Source organism: Nannospalax galili, unplaced genomic scaffold (genome assembly GCF_000622305.1).
Source record: "Nannospalax galili isolate Female #2095 unplaced genomic scaffold, S.galili_v1.0 scaffold578, whole genome shotgun sequence".
NCBI classification, from domain to species: Eukaryota; Metazoa; Chordata; class Mammalia; order Rodentia; family Spalacidae; genus Nannospalax; species Nannospalax galili.
The window spans coordinates 6,111,449-6,130,327 of record NW_008342282.1 but is presented as its reverse complement, the minus strand read 5'-3'; the positions used below and the strand labels follow the sequence as shown (position 1 = coordinate 6,130,327).

General features: G+C 37.0%; 1 protein-coding gene and 1 long non-coding RNA gene across 5 annotated transcripts in view; one reads left to right on the top strand and one right to left on the bottom strand.

Annotated features, from left to right (window-relative positions):
* Nucleotides 1-4,200, bottom strand: part of Nudt12 (nudix hydrolase 12) — a 14,483-nt gene extending 10,283 nt beyond the window's left edge. Inside the window, exons 1-3 of one of the 4 annotated variants that reach the window (XM_029565886.1) lie at nt 4,086-4,200; nt 1,526-1,737; nt 294-883 (exon numbers count right to left, since the gene is read on the bottom strand). In XM_029565886.1, the coding sequence (XP_029421746.1) occupies nt 294-883; nt 1,526-1,731 (796 nt within the window). In that variant the 5' untranslated portion in view covers nt 1,732-1,737; nt 4,086-4,200. Of the gene's footprint in view, nt 1-293; nt 884-1,525; nt 1,738-1,850; nt 1,869-4,085 lie in introns of those variants that run through there. The other 3 variants (XM_008838023.3, XM_029565887.1, XM_029565888.1) reach the window with 3 other exon arrangements.
* Nucleotides 4,056-18,879, top strand: LOC115071258. The gene is made up of 3 exons (XR_003850353.1): nt 4,056-4,189; nt 8,768-9,903; nt 18,665-18,879. It is a non-coding gene; the product is annotated as an uncharacterized LOC115071258 (long non-coding RNA).

Here is an 18,879-nt window from a genome sequence, read left to right as displayed (position 1 = left end):
TACTCATACACATAAAATAAAAATAATAAATAATAAATTAATAAAAGAACTATTCACAGAAGAATCAAATGAAACCATCATACACTAAGGTTCATTCTGGAAACCAACATGGGGGAATGAAAGTGCTTCAAGTGTCCAGTAGAGTGATGCCCCAGGGGAAAACTTAGGAAGTTCTCACTTGCACCGCTCACCAGGAAAGCCTTGCCAGCCAGAGCCTATACATACATACAACTCCAAAATTGTTCTCAAAACCAAAGCATTACTAAGACAGGCATGTATTACTAATTTCTTACCAGCTTCTTTTTCTTTCAATTGCAGAAGAGCTGGCATTGGAGGATGCAGGAAATAACAATTTTCATGTCTTCGCTTAAATTCTTCAGCAGTAACAGGATCTATACCTAGAGCAAACCAGGCAACCAACCCATCTTCTTCTTCTGTTGGGACTCCTCCTGCATAATTATGCAAATCTTTTTTCATTTCAAGTTCTACTCCAAGGAAGATCAAGGTGATCTTCTCAGGCTGAGCCAAGTAATCCTTTATATCTGTGTGGTTCAGCTGACATAGCCTGACTTCTGGCTGTTGGGAACTTTCTTTATTGCCACCTAGAGTGACCAAGGGATTTAAATCTGAGAAAAGGATATAAACCGTGGCTGGGTGGCTCTCTTTAGCTTGCAACCAGTCAGAATTATTTCTTTTTTCACTTTTCCGATCCAATAGTGTTCTGCTAAAATAATTTTCACATTCGTCTACTTCACTGGTTAGGAACCAAGGCTTCTTCCCACCTTTAGCATTAGCTAGTAAGTTAGCTATATGCTTATAACCCCAAAATATAGCAATATCCAGTGCAGTTTGCCTTGACTTATTGATAAGTGATCTGTCACACCTAGAAAGAAGAAAAAATTGGGGAGGAAAAATAAAATGAGAAATAAAAATTTTCATATGTATTCATTTCAGTAAAATATTTCCAGGTATGTATTATAGCCCCACTATTTAGTGATTATGGATTTTTTTTTGTTCTCTTTTGATGCATGGCTTACTCCTGAGAAAATTAAAAGAATTATGTAATACTTTTAAGTAGTGAAAGATATTTAAGCTTCCAGAGAAATACTTATAAAATGAAAAAGCAGTGGTTTTATGTACCATAAAGAAATATCAAAATTCTATACAGTTCTTGATAGTCCTAATGAGATCTACACTTTTTATTTGGGAGAAAAGCATTAAACTCCTCATAAATTTTCTTTGCTCTGAAGTATGAAGGGTTAATTTCTCAATAAAAAAAGTTATATCTAGGATGTTGTTCAGAGGTAGGGCTCTTGCCTGATATTTATGAGACCTGGGTTCAATTCCTAGCACTTGAAAGAAAAAAGTTTCTTTTAATTAGAAATTATGCTACCTTTCAATGAAATAAACTGGTCAACGAAATTTATTATTATACCAATATAAATATGGCTACAAGAAAAAGTGAAAGGAAATAACAGAAATTAAACCACAGACCCTTTTAGGTGGTAAAGCCTAAGATGTTTACCCTTTCTCAAGCAGGTATCGGACAATGTCAGGATGCCCATTCCTTGCAGCATACATTAAAGCAGTCCAACCATTTTCAGAAGTTTCATTGAGAAGAGATGGAGAATGACTGAGTATTCCTGTTAACTTGGCAATATTGCCTTCTGCAGCTGAACTATGAAGCTCAGAAATGATTTCCCATTTTGGATTTCTTTTCAAAGAAGACATTTCTTCCTTTAAAAAAAGAGAAAATAGGGAGAAAACCCTTATTTACAATTGCTTTTTGTGTGAATGAGCACCATTTAAATGCCGATGTTAAAATAACAGGAAGTTTCCAAAACAATCACCTTCCAAAAGGTGATTAGTAGTCAAGGTCTTCACAGTATACACTCTGAAATGGTTGTCAGATGAGAATTATAACTCAATTTACATACCCATGAGAAAATTTATAATGATGAGCTTTGATAAAGTAGATGAGGAACTTCGGAGGAGGGGACAAGTAACACTATAAAAAGGAATGGGCATTTGAGGCAGACAGAGGGGACTTTATTATGGAGCAAAGGCAGGCATGAACAGAAAAGAGAGCAGGCAGAGGTTTTAGCATGTAAGTCATATTCCAATTCTATGGTGTAAGTTGCTAATAGATGCCTTTCCTCAAAAAAATTACGATTCTATAGTTACTCAAAAACTTTCTAAGTTTCACATAAAAACAACTTATTGCTTAACTGTGTATGATTAATTCAGCAATCCATATGGTACTGATTTTTGTTCAAGGTGTGATGTAGGCTAGGTTAAAAAAATATCCCAATGGATAAACCTGATTCAGCACTACTGCAGAAATAAACATCTTTGTCTCAACTGCACTGCAGTATTATCCTTGCTACAAATTAAGTGATCATGAATTTTGTAATCTATTATTGGATACAGGTTTTGTTGTTCTCTCTATTTATCCTTGAATCACAGCTTTAAAAATCATTAACTTTGTCTACCTCATTACTATAATGTTTGGGTGTTCAAAAAATTTGCAATAGTTCTATAACTCTTAATGACTGCTAAGTAGCCATAGCTTACACCTGTTAGGGCACAAACTCAGATTCTTTTATAATGGCTCATGTTTCAACATACATTAAAGCAGTCCAACCATTTTCAATGTTTCGATTATCTAACTTCACAATGTTATTTATTATTTTTAGTAGTAGTGAGGATTAAATGTATGGCCCTACACCTGCAGGAAAAGTCTAACCCTTAATTTTTGATAGCTGTTGTCTCTTGGATTCTGAAGTAACAATCTGGCTAGTCAAATGTGTAGTGTAGTCTGCACAAAATTGAGGGAAACAATGGACCAAATATTAGTGTTCTGATTTGGCATCTTTTCCTGTTCGTGTCTTCTTCTTCTTTACAAATAGGCTAAAACTGCTCACAATAATGCAAGCAATCTGTTTAAAATCTGTTTACAAATAAAAGTAGGAGTGACCTCCACATTTGACACTTTTGATTTATCTTAGCTTTGTTTTCCCATTTTTTACTTTGGTTTTTAAGGCATTTAAAATATTGTTAACAGAAGCTGTAGTGTTTCAGGGCTTTATTTTGAAGCACTGCTAATTGTCTTCCAAACTGCCTTTCTCTTAAATTACTTCCCATAAGCTCCTGTTATACAATTTAGTCACTGAAGTTTAACCTTTGACTATTTCACCCGTCCCACGTTCAGGGGCACTGTTTCAGAGGTCACAGTTACTCCCTCACTGTCCTCACAGATCAACCATGGTGACTGCAACACTGTCACCCAAAAGCATAGTGCCATTTATGACCACCAATGCAATCCTACAGCATTCTCTGGGGAAAGTAGTGAGAAAACAGATTCCTTTCCCTAAGCGTTCTCAACAGGAAGCCTTCTAGAAATAGTTCCTTTCCTCCTTCCAGAGAAGCACCGAGAACCTGACATCAGCTGTGCTACCTGCTCTCCCTTTTATTCCGGACAGGTCCTGTGGAAGGTAGGATTGGAAGGCAGGATAGTCACCCTTGCTTTCCAAGAGCATGGGCTATCCTGAGAGGCCAAACCTAAGAATTTAGGTTTAAAGGAATTAGATTTTAACCAAACCAACATTCATTTTCACTGATAAGTAACACAGGGCCTTAGACCTGTCCAACATGGCTTTACAACAGGGACTCATAATGGCCCTGTCACTTAGGCCACGAACCATCATTTCATGAATTCCATTAACTGAGTGCTCAGGAAAGCCAATTTTTAAACAATTACGCATAACGCAAGCAACCGCGGACTCTCCAAATGGCCAGATGCCTGTGGCAATTTACTTTCTACTACTAAGAGATGCCTTCTTTTAAGGTGACGTCACCGCCAAAGCACAGTCTCTTATGCCCCATCCTTAAACTCGTGCTGGCGAGTCCCGGGCGCCAGGTCACCGGCTCTGCACAGCCAGGGTCTCCAGCCTAGCTTCCGCGCCTGCGCCTCAGCGCAGACCCAGCGCCAGGCCGCGCCACACAACGCAAGCGATGCCCACAGAACGGTCGCGCCTCTGAGGGTCTCCAGGGCCGACTAACTCGCCGCTACGGTGGCTACTAACCCAAGGTGACCAGAGTAACGGGAACCAGGACACAGGACAAGCTGGGCAAATTCAACTCTCACTTTTTCCAGGGCTGGAAGGAGCCTTCCCGACTTCCGGCGCAGGTCCAGTGTCCTCGCACAGCTTTATGGGAGATGTAGTTTGAAGGTCACGGACTGTGCACTAAGGGAGGAGGGAGGGGTGGGTGTTTGAATGGCTATCTTTGCTTGAGATGGAGGTGTGCCGAACCGAGTGCGGGAGATAGAAAGCTAGATCCGTGGAAATGAGTTTTTTTTTTTTTTTAATTTAATTTTATTTTTATTTCTAAGTTTTCCAGTAATTCTCATTCAATTCCCCACTTTTCCCACAGCCAATACGGTTCAATGCAATTGAGTTTTCTATAGTGGAAGACTGGTTGCACGCATCACTCTTGTACACTTTAAAAGCCTCAGTTCACATCATGTGGGAAATGCAGCCCTGGACTGATTCAGCCTACCTTATTAAGCAGTCTTTTTTAAAAGTATGTTTGGAGCTCCCCATAACACCTTCGTGGTTGGTAGGTTTATAGAGGATAATGAATGCAAAATTACGGACAAGTGCCAAGTACAGACAGTTGACATCTACAGTACAATTATTGTGGTTTTTATTTCATTTCCTTTGATTTTACACTTCAAAGTATACAAAACTCATGCAGATCCTAGATTTAAAAGCTGTGTTAGTGGTCCTAACTCCTAAACCTGGGATTTTTCCTTGTCAATCAGCAACAACTACAGGAATCTTTTAGGACTGATCATTGCTTCTGTGCTTTCCAGGCTCTTTCTCACACTAAAGCTGTGTATCCTAGTTGACACTAAAGCTGTGTAACCTAGTTGACACTGCATGTGTGATGTGAATGGGGATTGAACCCAAGGCCCTGCATGCATGGCAAGCAGTCTACTGCTGAGCTACAACCTACCTACAGTCCAATTGTACTTTCACAACTGCTTTACAAACTTAATCCTATGCCTTTTTCTGTGAGTAGTTGTTTTCAGTCTTTAACAATTTCAGAGGTAAGAAATACTATTTCGATTACCTAACTTGTGTTCTCAACCTTTGTATTCAAACATGAAGTAGGTAAGTCAGTATAATGAACTCTCATGTATTGATATAGTGTCAGCAATTATTCATATACAGTTCTCCTAAACCTTATGATTCTTTTGAAATAAATTACAAATACCATATTATTTCACTGATAAATATTTAAGGATAAACCTTTGGGAATCATGAATATATGTTATATATTACTTTATGGTAATCTTTTTCTCATTAACTGTGTAGTTTGTATGAAAGGTAACAGATATGTAATCTTCATTTACTTTTTTTCTGAATAATTAGTTTATTAATATTCATATTCTAAACTTTGTGAATCCTGTTTTTTTGTGCTTTTTATACATTTTAGTTCATTAGACATTGTAAATTAAAAAAATATTTTTATGCTTAGTGTTTACTTGACAATTAGAAACCCTCTCAAGTTGGCCTCTGAGATCTGTTGATCTGTTGACTTAAGTGTCTATAGCTTATTTCAATTTTGGTATGGCAAAATGTTTCAGTTATCTAGTGGACATTTCACATTCTTCTAGGGAACTTTGGTTCCCTTTAGTGAGAAACGATGTTTAGATACAACAGTATTTACACTTCGGTGCTAACTGCTAGTGGATTACTAAATACCCCTCTGAGTGTAACATTGCTCTTTGGAAATTGAACAGATACTGATAATTTCCAACAGAGGATTATTTTCCAGTGTCAACAATGGTGCTAGCATAGATGGTAATGGAATGAAGCAGTATTCATTTTTATTACGTCTTTGTTTAAAAATATTTTAAAAGGTAAATTTTAAGCTTTAGATACTCCCCTTAAATGTCTTAACTATATTTTTCAAAATTTTCTTGTATGAAGTGTCTGATCTGACCAGACTCCTTTAGGCACTCCTCTGGGATACCGCTTATGCTTCCTGCCTTACTGTGGTAAAGCCACATTTCCTAACTTCATTGCTTTCCTTTTCCAAAATTGTACCTATGTTTCCCACTTCTCAAAGTGTTTTCTTTTGGATCATCATTTTGCATCACTTCTTTCCATAGGATTAGCAGTTTCCCAACAGTCTTTCCTGCTTTAGTATAAGCTGAACTAGTTTAAAACATAATCTGCATTTTTTGTTTTATTTTGTTTTGTTTTTCGCCCTTTGCTGGTTTTCTTATCAGATCACACTATGCCCCTCCTGCTCAAAGATCAGCCATGCCAAGCCAGATAATCATTACTGCTTGGGCATAGCCCTCAAGTAATGACTGATATGGCATGAATTGGTACATAAAACCCCCAGCCTTTCTCATCCTTTCAGAGACACATGCCCTACACTGGCTCCCAGATTTCCTCATTGTGCTGAGATTCTTCTTATCCACATTGCACACCTAATCATAACAAACCCTGGTGGCTCTCTTCCTTTCCCTGTGTCTCCAACATTTCTTCACTTCCTTGTTCCTCTAGCATTGCTTCCTCTTAGATAACCTATTGCATATGAATCTTGATCTTAGGAATTGCTTCTGAGGACAATCTAAACTAAGTCAAGGGTTTTCTCTTCCTTTCAATACATAACCTCTATTACATAGTAGTTAGCTTCCTCTTCTTAGCTTGGGAGAATCATTATCCATCATTAAATAAATAAATCTCTATTATCAGTTACTTCGGAAAGCATTATATTATGTTGCCTTTATAAGAACAGTGTAATTGCAAATCAATGCGTGGAATTTGGTTTGATTGCCCTTGAGATGAATAATTTGATGTTCAAACTTTAAATCACTGTTTTTGTCTCTGCCCAGAGAATCATTTCACAAATGGTTTGTCAAGTCTTCTAAGACGACGTGATCGTCTTATATCATATTCTCAGATGATCTGTAACACTGCTTGCTACTTTTTGGGGTAGGATATAAATGAATGATATGTGTGTCATAAAGATTATTTCTTAATACAGTAATATGCCAACTGTATTCTTTAAACTTAGTGAAAATTAATCTATCATTTTTTTTCTCAATCAGATGGAAACCTGATGTTATGAACAATATATAAAGTTTATGAAGATGTTCCTTTTGGTTACACATTTTTTTTAGTATTAACACTTAATAAAGTTTGGATTTCTCTAAATGCTTTAAATTTCTTTCATTACATGGAATATGTTTTTGTTTAATATTCTATAGTAATTGTTGATTTTCCTTCACACAAAGCAATAAGAATTGTGGATTATAATGGTGAGATATGCTAAGAACTGTCCCTTGATAGTATACAGTTTAGAAGTGAGCTAACTGAGAGTGACCCTCCATGTGGTCCTTAATACAAGCTAGCATCACATGTAACTACAAATAGAGGTTTCTAATTTTCATAGAACATATCAACATTCATGTAACTACAAATAGAGGTTTCTAATTTTCATAGAACATATCAACATTTCTATCAATAGGAGTGCTGTTGTAAACTGAACAATACATATATTGCATCTTGGATACACAATTTCAGCTTGAACTTAGAACTTTGGATTTAGCTATTTCTTTCTTTTGACATATTTTTTTTAGATCTTCTAATTTCAAGATTCTTGTCATTCATTTATCAGTTCAGATGTTCTTTAGAAATCTTCTAAATTTTGAACCCAGCTTATACTAGTTCGCTGTGGTGGGTGGTATTGTCAACTGGACAGTATGTGGAGTCACTTGGGAGATAGGCTGTTGCCCATGCCTGTGGGAGAATATCTTGACTGTTAATCAAGGTGGGAAGACCCAATCACTGTGGCTGGAGCTATTCCCTTGCTGGGATCCTGGACAGTATAAATGAAGAAAGGGAGCTGAGCAGCAGACGTGCCATTATCATTGTCTGCTTTCTGACTTGGGATGGGATGTCACCAGCTGCTTCACATTCCTGTGGCCTTGACTTCTCTGCCATGACAGACTGTACCTTCACACTGTGAGTCCAAGTGAACTCTTTCTCCCTTTGGTTGTTTTGGTCAGTGTGTTTTATCACAGCAAAGAGAAAGAAACTAAGACACTCTCCTATTGATAGTATCTTATTTTGGACTTTCTCATCTTTTGTTTCTTATTTTTGATGTTGATACAGTGTTTTTCCTGATTAGAATGTGCTTATTATGTGAGAAGGTCCTTATTCTTTTCATTTACTGTTTCTTTGGGATCTGAAACATTCCTGTGGCATAGAAGAGACATTCACTGAACATTTGTTGTTGTTGAACTAGTGATCATCTTCATATTGAACATTGCTACCATACTTTCTCAAATAATATTTACCAGGAATTCATCTGATTTTCTGTGGTTATGTTTACTTCATGTATGTGGTACTTAGGTAGTGAAATAATGTATGGTTGTTTCCCTCAAGGAGTTGTCTAATGAAGTAATTTAAGTGGTGTATGTTTATTTGTGCTATGATAAGGTGGAGAACCCATTGTACCAGACAGAGATGTACAAGGCAGGCTCAGAAAAGGAATAGGAGACTTATTGCTTACCTATCTCCATCCCTCTCTTCCTGGTGAGATTCTTCTGAGAAGAGAAAATGGCCCAAGTTCTTTTCATCTAAGCAGGGACTTTTGATTTGATTATTTCTAGTCCGTACACTGTAGCAGAAGTGGTGACTTTGTGAATGAACCCGTTAAAAGACAAAATCTAACCCTGCAGATATTTACCATCCTGTTACTGCAATCTGGAAGCATATACCAAGAGAAATCCACAAGGAGACAGCACTGCATTCACCATTGGGAAACAGCTGTTATGGAGTCCTCCTAGATCTTCAAGGAACTTTATGTGAGCCAGAACTGAACCTTTGAGGTAAAAGGCACAAAGTCAGGTATGTTATTACCTCACCAAAGCATAGTTTATTTTGAGCAGAAAACAACAAGGTAATGAATGACCTCAAGATGACCTGGAACTCACTCTATAAACCAGACTGGCCTTGATCTCACAGAGATCCACCTGCCTCTGCCTCCCAAAGGCTGAGATTAAAGGTGTATACCTCCAGGACTGGCTTGAGTTGAGTTTTGAAGGGCTAGTAATGGTGTGATATTGTAGGACAAAAAGGTTTTCCTCAACTCAATAGAACCTGGCCACTTGAAAAACCAGAGAAAAGCTTGGAGATAAGAGTAAATTAATAATCCACATGCTAAGGAGGTAGTAGCACAGTGTACTAAGTGTCAGATATATCAGAAAAATGTATCATAAAAACCTGATGTTCAAGAGTCCTGGTTGGGCGAATGCTGACATGACTCTGTCAGCAGTCCCAGACTGTGTGAGTTAGGGCTTCTAGTGTACGCTCTACCTTTGCAAACACCTTCCTACTTACTGAAAACAACAGCCTGTAATAATACTTAGCAGAGATGACCAAAATAAAACATCCTACCCTTTGTGATGTGTACATGTGGAAATGCTCTTAATCTTTAAATGCACTCATTTATGGCTTTTATGGGTACCAAGCTACTGTTGTTCACTTTAATGGTAATTTCATCTGTCTTACGATTTTCAAAAAACAATTTTCAGTTTTTTACTCCCAAAAGTACATGGCAATGAATCTATTTTTCACACAAACATCAATTTAGCTTTGCATTTAGTTCCCAAACAGCAGTTTATTCTTATTTGCAAATCATCTCTCCACTTCCGCTGTATGAGTTGTATTTTATGAAGCAACAACCATGATGTGAAGAGGAATTTGTGTGATCAGAGGTGGAATTAACACTGCTTGAAAGAGCAACGTTCTTTTGCTGTACTTGAGTTAATTGATGCAGTAATTTAATCACGGAGATGCTGTTCACATTTCATGGGTAAGTCACTTAAACTTGATTTCTTTCTTTTATAGAATGTCTAGGTTGATGAGCATGTAAACGGATTGGTAGCATTTTCAAATGTCCTAAAAAATGACTGCAGTATGACATCTGTCAGATTCTATATTTGGTTTTAGTTTAGTTATTTCTGAAGCTTTTGGATTAAAAAAAATCTAAATTTCATATTCTGCAACAGGTTTTTCCATCACCATGCCAAAACCCAGAGGTGTGCAACATTTCTTTTTTTGAATTTTAGTATTCTTTATTTTTTCCTTAGGATATTTTTGACCCTAGGTACTTTTTCCTTTAAATTTGACGGAGCTGTGATCATGGCTCTGACCTCTAGCCTTGAAAGAAGAGGAGTTATGCCTCTCAGGAGTAATGCCTCAGGCATTTTGCAAGTTGGCTGGCAGGGATTATTTCCCTGACTGTGAAGTGATGACCTTCTGCAGAGAGTGAATGTCTGCAGTGCACGTAAATTTCTTCAGCCATGATTGAGAGCCTTAGGTTTGTTACCTGCTCTATGAATCAGAGTCTGCTCTTTCTCTACAGAGGATGGGTAATTTACTGCTGTATTTAAAGACACGCGTTATGTGCTCACTTGTAGGTTAATTTACTGTTGGAGGTGAATATATACTGTTTTTGTGCCTGATATAAGGTTAGTTTAGATGTAAATCTGGAATTTTAAAATCAAAACCTGGACTGATGTGGCCGTGACCAGACGGCACCTTACCTGTTACTTCTAAACAGTGTCCCAGCCCTGTTCTCTCAGCTGTCCTCAACTTCTCTGATTTTAGTATCCTAGGGAGGATTTCTGTTGCTGCCTCAGCTGTCATTACAACAATAATGTTGCTGATTGCTATGATATTTTCAGAATACATTAAAAAGAGGAATAACATTTAGAGTGATTAGTAAACACTTTTTGAATCTGTAAGAGAGGATTTTGTTTTTATTCTCTGAACAGAACTGTCAATCTTAACTCAATAAATTTCTAGAGCTTTAAAAAATTATAATATTCTATCTCTTTTTCTAAGGAATGTAGTCATTCCAAAAGCTCTCTCTCTCTCTTTCTCTCTCTCTCTCTTCTTCCCTCCCTCCCTGAATGTGTGTGTGTTTATGATAAAAAACTATGACTCATTCATTCATTCAAAAGTGTTAACGATTTCTTTAAAAAGTTGGTGAATAGAACCTGCTGGAAGGTACAAATTAATCAAATTCTGTTACCAAATCTTTTCCTTCTTCAGAATTTAAACTTCCTGGATCAGTTATATAAAACACTTCTAATTCATTAAATACAACTCCTTAAACTCCAGTGGATAGAACACATTTTAATGCTTTGTCTCAACATTTTCTTTTCCTTAGGTTCTTGTTGCTTAGTAAAGGAATTTGATATATTTGGATACAGATGTAGTTACAAATCCCTGGCCTAGGGAATCTGGTAAAGCACAGAAGGAAAGAGAAACAGTACTACCACTGCTTTTTCTCCAGGGGGATGCTTGGAATAATGGGATGCTGGTCCTCACATTATATTAGCCAGTAGCTTTCCCTCTCACCTTCACATACCCTCTCCCTCCCATCCCTCTTCCATAATCAAGTTTTAATTTCACTTACAAAAGAAAAAAAGAAGAAGAAACCTAGAGTGATGTGGTCAGGATAGTGATTACATTTCTTTTTAAAATTGGTGTCATGAAATCACACTAAATTTTATCATTGCATTTTAATGATCTCAAATATGATAGTACATTATAGTTTGACTAGTAAGCCTAATTTTTAAAGAATGTAGAATTGTGTAGGATCAGAATGTAATGAATAAGTCAACCTGATTTATACTTTATAATCTTTTTTTCCCTTTTAAGCAGTGTCTGCCTTGCCCTTGACATTTCTACTGGGCCACAACCATCATTTAAGGTCTTTCTTCCAGGATTGCTATACCAGCTTTGCAACTGCTTTACCTATTTCAAATTATGTTTACATTTACCTTACAGGATATAGCCAGAGTGGACTTTTTAAAATCTGCTTGTTCTCCAGTTTTCTAAAATTCTTTCAGAAATTATGATGCCCTTAGTTAAAAATTTTATGTATTTATTTACTTATACATCATGCACCTATAAAAGCTTAAAATACTAAAATAGTAGATACATTATATACCACGTATAGAATTTGAAAAGGAATGTCAAAAATTATGTTAGCAGTAAGTTTTAAATATTCCTCTTGCACCCATGTATTTGTTTTGTGAACTCTTGATTACATGCACCAAACTTTGGCTAACTTCATCAGTTCTCTGTGCTGGTGCTGGATAGCTTTAGTTGTCAACTTGGCACTCCTGGGTAGAGGGAGACTCAATTAATTGGGGAATTTACCCTATTGGATTGTCCTGCGGCCATGTCTGTTGGGTATTAGCTTAGTTTTTGAGTGAGATGGGAGGACCCAGCCCACTGTGGTCAGTGCCGCCCCTGGGCAGGTTGTTCTATATTGTGTAAGAAAGCAGGCTGAGCCCTGGTCAGGGGAGCAAGCCAGTAAGCCGTGTTCCTCCATAGCCTGTGCTCCAGCTCCTGCCTCCATGCTCCTTCCCTGCGTTCCTGCCTTGGGCTCCTCGTGATGACTTGTGACACAGATGTAAGCCCCTCCAGCTCCTGCCTCCATGCTCCTTCCCTGCGTTCCTGCCTTGGGCTCCTCCAGTGATGACTTGTGACACAGATGTAAGCCCAATAAACCCTTTCCTCCCCAAGATGGTATTGATCAGAGTGTTTTGTCACAGCAATTGAAGGCAAACTAGAAGAGTGCTGTACCTCAGAGCCACAATTAAGTAATGACAAGCTGTGGCATGTCAATTTTTTTTTGTTTCACCTCCTAGCTCTCTCTTACCAAATACAGCCTCTTCTTGTGTATTTCTCACCTAACATTCAAGACTAAGTTACATGTTAGCATCTTAGGGTAACTGAATTATGTTTCATTGTCAACTTCCAAAGCATCCTAAATCAACACTTCCTTATAGCATATATCTTTTACCAACAAGATTATGAAGTCCTTTAAGAAATGACTATCCTTTTCATCTTTACATCTCAAAGTATACTTAGTGATTGTTATATCCTTCATGAGTGTTTCAGGTAGGAAGGAGGGAAAGAAAGAAAGGGTGGAAAGAATAAAAGAGATGAAGGGAAGGACAAATTAATACTGTGTTAAGGATGAGGTAGACAGGGGCAATTAAGATGGCTCAGCAGGTAAAGGGCCAAGCCTGATGATCTGAGTTGGATTCCCTGACCCATGCGACAGAAGGAGAGAAATGATTCCTTCAAGTTGTCTTCTGACCTCCACATGTGGACCTGACACTCATGCCCCACTGTCCAAAATATAATGAAACGTCATTAAGAAAAAAGATAAGAGCAACAATAACAGGTAGAAGGAGGATTTTAACTTAATTCTCCATGGTTCTCTGATAATCAATGGTAAATATTTCAAGGAAGGAAAATTTGCATCATTACAGGTAAGAAATTTTAACTCATTATGTATCAGTGTTCATTGCTATATACATGTTATCTTCTTCAGATTTTAAATACTCATGTAAACTTTTCTTATTGAAAATTTCATTTTTTTCCTTTAAAAATTAACACTCTGGGGGCTGGAGAGATGGCTCAGCAGTTCAGAGCACTGGCTACCTTTGCAGAGGACCTGGCTTCAGTTCCCAGCACCCACATAGCAGCTAACAACTGTCTGTAACTCCAGTTCCAGGTGATCCAAGCCCTCTTCTGACCTCTGCAGGCATTACACAGCATGGGTGCACTTACATACATGTAGGCAATACACTCATACACATAAAATAGGAAATAAATAAATAAATAAATAAATAACGTTTTGTATTTGCTCAAACTCCTGTCACTAACCATTTGTCCTCTTGTGAATTTGGGCTGCTCTTGACCTTAGTTACAGGAACTTATTTTTGCAGTGGACAGTAGTCTGTGGAAAGAAGCATAGTTGGTCAAAGTGTTGAGAATAAGAGACTGAGAGCTCAGCCCTAAGTGGAACATCTGTGCGAAACCCTTGTCTATCACCAAGGCTCAGGGAGCATTTTGGAAGAGGAGAAAGAAAGAAAGTGAGAGCCAGAGCATGGGAAGGAGTCTGGACATGACATGGCTGTGGCAGGCATGAACTCACACCAGCTGTGGTTACCCACACATGATCTAACGAGATCAAGTCAGCCCACATTGAAACATAGATGACCTCCAGCCCCACCACTTACTGAGGAGCTATTGGCAGTGGACAGTTGCTGGGGGAGGGAGAATTATTCTTTTTTGTGCCACTGGTAGGTTTCTATTATCCAGTAGATGGTCCCAAATCTATGCAATGTATGAGCAGCAGTAACTGGACTTAGTGGGTTATCAAAGAGAGAAAAATATGCATGAAATTGGTAGGGGGTGTGTTTGGGACAGTATGAGGGGAGTTGGAGAAGGGAAAGGGGCATATATCATCATATTCCATTGTAGACATGTAGAAATTCTCAAAATTAAGAAAAATTAAAAATATTTCATATAAGCCATAAGAGTAACAGAAGTACACACACTATTGAAGTCTGTAAAGTTCTCACTGAAATTAGTGTGAGGATAGAGGGAACCATAGGAAGCAGGTTATGGGTAAGGATAATGTATTTTGATGATATTCAAATTCATTCAGCAAAGTCCAAATAAGTCAAAGCAGATTTGCTGGTTCATCAGTTGTGCTTCTTCTGCATTTTTATTAGTAAACTGTAACACATTTTACAAAGACTCAATCTTTTCCCACAGGTCACAGCTCTAGGTTAAGCCTAAAAAGCAACTTTCATTATAGATTGCTTATTGAAAGTGGAGTAAAGCAATTACAATATCTCTCTGAAGAGGTGTATTGGCTAGACATTCTACTTTGGAATAGTGCATTATACTGGATTAGTTATTTAATACTTTAGCTACTATTGAAACCTGGGAATGTCTATAGATACCCCCTTGGGCTTATTGACAGTGTTAGGAAAGCAATGGAGACATACTCAAAAAAAATATTCACCAGCCTTCTTAAAAATTAAAATTTCTAGTTATTGTTTTGATTTTTATACTTTATAGTATTAAGGAAGCTTGTTTAGTGAATTTACAAAAGCTGATATTTATTGATTTAATTCATAACAGCAAGCATTCAGTAACATAAATATAATAGATTTTCCATTCTTTAGATATATTGGTTTTAGGAAAATTTATATATGACATTTTAGAGGCTTTTATTTTGCATTTAGCATATATGAATCTTCTCATTTTGCAAACTAGAATTAAAAACTGTAAGATCTATCTCCTCATAAGAGAATCATCATGAAATTCTGACTCATTTAGGACAAATTGAGAGTCAAATATTCTCCTTACAAGTGATTGACTCTCTTCTGCAAGCAGTAGATTTTTGTTACCTTTTTCTGAGATTTTCTTTTTTATTTATTTCAGTTCTGTACTTTAAGTTAAGGGAATACATCAGATTTTAGTTATTTAGATTAAACAATAGCTTGTGATTATTTTTGAAGGTTTCAAATATTTAAACTTGGAAAAATCTATCTGTGCCAGCTAATAGATCATTTCTCAAATCATGAATTGAAATACCTCTATTTTAATAACATACATTCTTTATGAAAACAATAGCTTACAAGATATTGCCAATGATGTTCAAATTTCAATGTAAGATGGTTTCCTGAAGCTAAGAGGAGATTGAGCAGCTAAGAGGACTGGCTGCTCTTGCCAGTTCCCAGCACCCACATGGAGGCAAACAACTATTCATAACCCCAGTTCCAGGGGATCTGACACTCTCTTCTGGCCTCCGGGGGCACTGCAGGACATGGTGCACTTACATATATACAAGCAAAGCAATCGTTCACATAAATAAAATAAAATTAAGATATGTTTCTTTAGTATGTTCACACATTAGTTATACATTTACAATGAAAATACCATGACCCCTTTTACATTGTCATTGTTATATACATTTTTGTTATTAATTGGTGGTACTAGGTATTGAACCCAGAGCTTTGTGAATGCTAAGCCCACTCTGATCTATGCCCAGGCCTCCTGTGTTCATTCTTAAAAGGTATGATAGGCACATGCTATAAATACATTCCAGCTGCATTCCTGTGTCATGCTGTGCTATAAGAATGCTCTTCTAGATGCTGTAGCAACTGCATACTGTGTTATAGCTACTGCACATTCATTTATTCCTGATTTTAACTTTTCCAAATATGTTTTTATTACTATGAACAAAATCTTTCTTATAGGCTCAAATTTTACAGACATATCATTGAAATGAAAACTAATTCTTCAAAAACAACAATAGAAATAAATTATAACAATTGCCTTTGTTTTCTGTTTCCATGATAAAAGCAACATAAGGGAGATAAGGTTGATTTGGCTCAGTTCTGGGTTACATCACTGTGAGGAAGTCAACGTGGCAGGAATTGGAAGCAGCTAGTCGTGTTACATTCACAGTCAAGAACAGAGACTAATGAATTAATGCATGCATACTAGTACACCGCTTGCTCTCTCCTTTTCATTCAGTCTACAGTCCAGCCCATGAAATGATGGCACCCACATTCAGGGTGGGCCTTCCTATATAATCTAATTAAGAAAATCTCACAGGCATGCCCATAGGCCAATCTAATCTAGACAGTTCCTCAGTGAGACTCCATTCCCAGGGGATTATACTTTGTTTCCAGAAAACAATCAAAATTAAAAATCACAACAATGAAAGTAATGCATTAGAAGAACATTCATATTGATTGAAGAGTTCACATTAATTTATTTTCTCCAACAGTTTTCAATTTCATTTTATATTTGTATGACAATATTTGGATGATTTGGAATGTTTGGTTGGTTGGTTGATTTTTTTTTTTTTGAGACAAGGTCTTCCTGTAGCCACAGCTGGCCTGGAACTCACTGTGTAGACCAGACTGGCTTTGATCTCACAGAGGTCTGCATGCCTCTGCCTCCTGAGTCCTGTGACTAAAGTTGTGTGCCACCATACTTGGCTTGATACAGAATTTTAATACTGCATTCCAGATTCAAAAATATTGTTTTTCTATTTATAATGTATGACTTTGAGCCAATTATGTAATCTGTGCTTCAATTTTTGTATCTGAATACTGGGATAATTAACATTATTTTCTTTATACAATTGTTGTATGCTTTATGCTTTCACAATTTTGTTGACAGATAAAATACAGATAACTGATTGAAAAAAATGTATAAATATATGTGAGAAGCCTATCTGATCACTGATCTTTAAGCACTTGGCTTATTTCTTAATCTCTTTATATGGAAATTAATACAAATTCTTGAAATGGAGAGTGATTTCCCAGTGGTCACTTAGAATAATAAGTGCATTACAGAAGCAAGTTCTTTCACTAATGCAGTGTATTGTGGTCGTAGTGGTGTGGTTAGTGGACAGGTGCTAATAGTGTTTAACAGGATTTGATGGCACATGCCCATAATCCCAGTATTGCAATAATTCAAGGCCAGCCTGGTCTACAAAGAAAGTTCCATGCCAGCTAGGGCTACATAGGAAGAGTCTATCTAAAGCAAACTTTAAGAAAAGGAAAAGATAAAAAGAAAGAAAAAGGACTTGATTCTTCAACAGTTTAATCTTCATATTAATGCTTATGTAAGGTTTATGGAAATTATATGGAAACTTTTGTAGGTTAGGCATTAGAGTAATATTGTATCCATACTTTTGGATTTAGACCTTAGCACATATGCTCTGGGCAACCAAGGGCACCTGCAATGGATACAGAATTAAGTAATTGTATTTCCTTTAAGAAATTACAACACACATTGTGTTGTTTCCTGTTGTATGCTTAAAATGTTATCATTTTCTGATGAGGTCTTATCAATTTAGAGAGGTAATATGAATTACTTATGATCATGTAGCTAATCAGGTGACAGAATATATGGAATTGGTCTCACATTTAATTTGATATTTACTTGCTAATTATTCATAATTACCCAAAACTCTCTATTAAATATGACATTGTTTTAAGAAAAATGTAAAGCCAGACATGGTGGCACATGCCTTTAATCCCAGTATTCGGGAGGGAGGCAAAGGCAGGTGTATCTCTGTGAATTCAAGGCCAGACTGGTCTACATAGTGAGTTCCAGGCAGCTGGCGCTAAAGGGAGACCCTGTCTCAAAAAAGACAAAAAAAAAAAAAAGTAAAGAAAAATGTAGCTCCAAGGCCACTGAGATGACTTAGTGTGTAAAAACACTTGTCACAAATCCTGATGACTGGAGTTCAATCCCTGGAACCCACATGGTGGAAGAAGTGAACTCACTCCTGAAAGTCTGACTTTCAAATATGCTTTTTGGCATGTGTTCCCTACAAATAAATAAGTAAAAAAATAAGTAAATGTAATAAAAACATAGTTTCACCAAAGTGGAATCGATGTGTGTATTGTATACCTATTTAAGGCCATAGGTGTTATGAAATGACCAAGAGTGACTGTAATGTTAATGGCTGGGTTTTGGTTTGTACTGTTTGAAAGTTAGAGTTCTTGGTGATAGGTTGCTTTCATAATATGTGTGGAAAGTATAAAATCTGTCAAGAACATTTTCTTAATTTTTCTTTTGATAAAGTCTTGTAATGTTCAGTTTTTAGTAAAGAGCCGATGCTAAAATTAGGATGCCTTTGAAATATATTTTACAATAATTAGGTCTTTTAATAGAAGCTTTGTTTTTATTTCTCTCTCTCTCTCTCTCTCGCCACTTGACTACAGATGCCTGCAGTGTTCATAACAGGGTATTGGATCCTTGGATCTGGAATTATAGGTGGCTGTTCGCCACCCAATATGGGAACTGAACTCAGGTCCTCTGGAAGAGCAGCAAGAGCCATCTCTCTGGCTCCCAGAAATAGATTTTCTTGATAAATGCTGTGATGGCTAATCCTGGGTGTCAACTTGACTGGATCTGGGATTAACTGAAATGAGAGAGA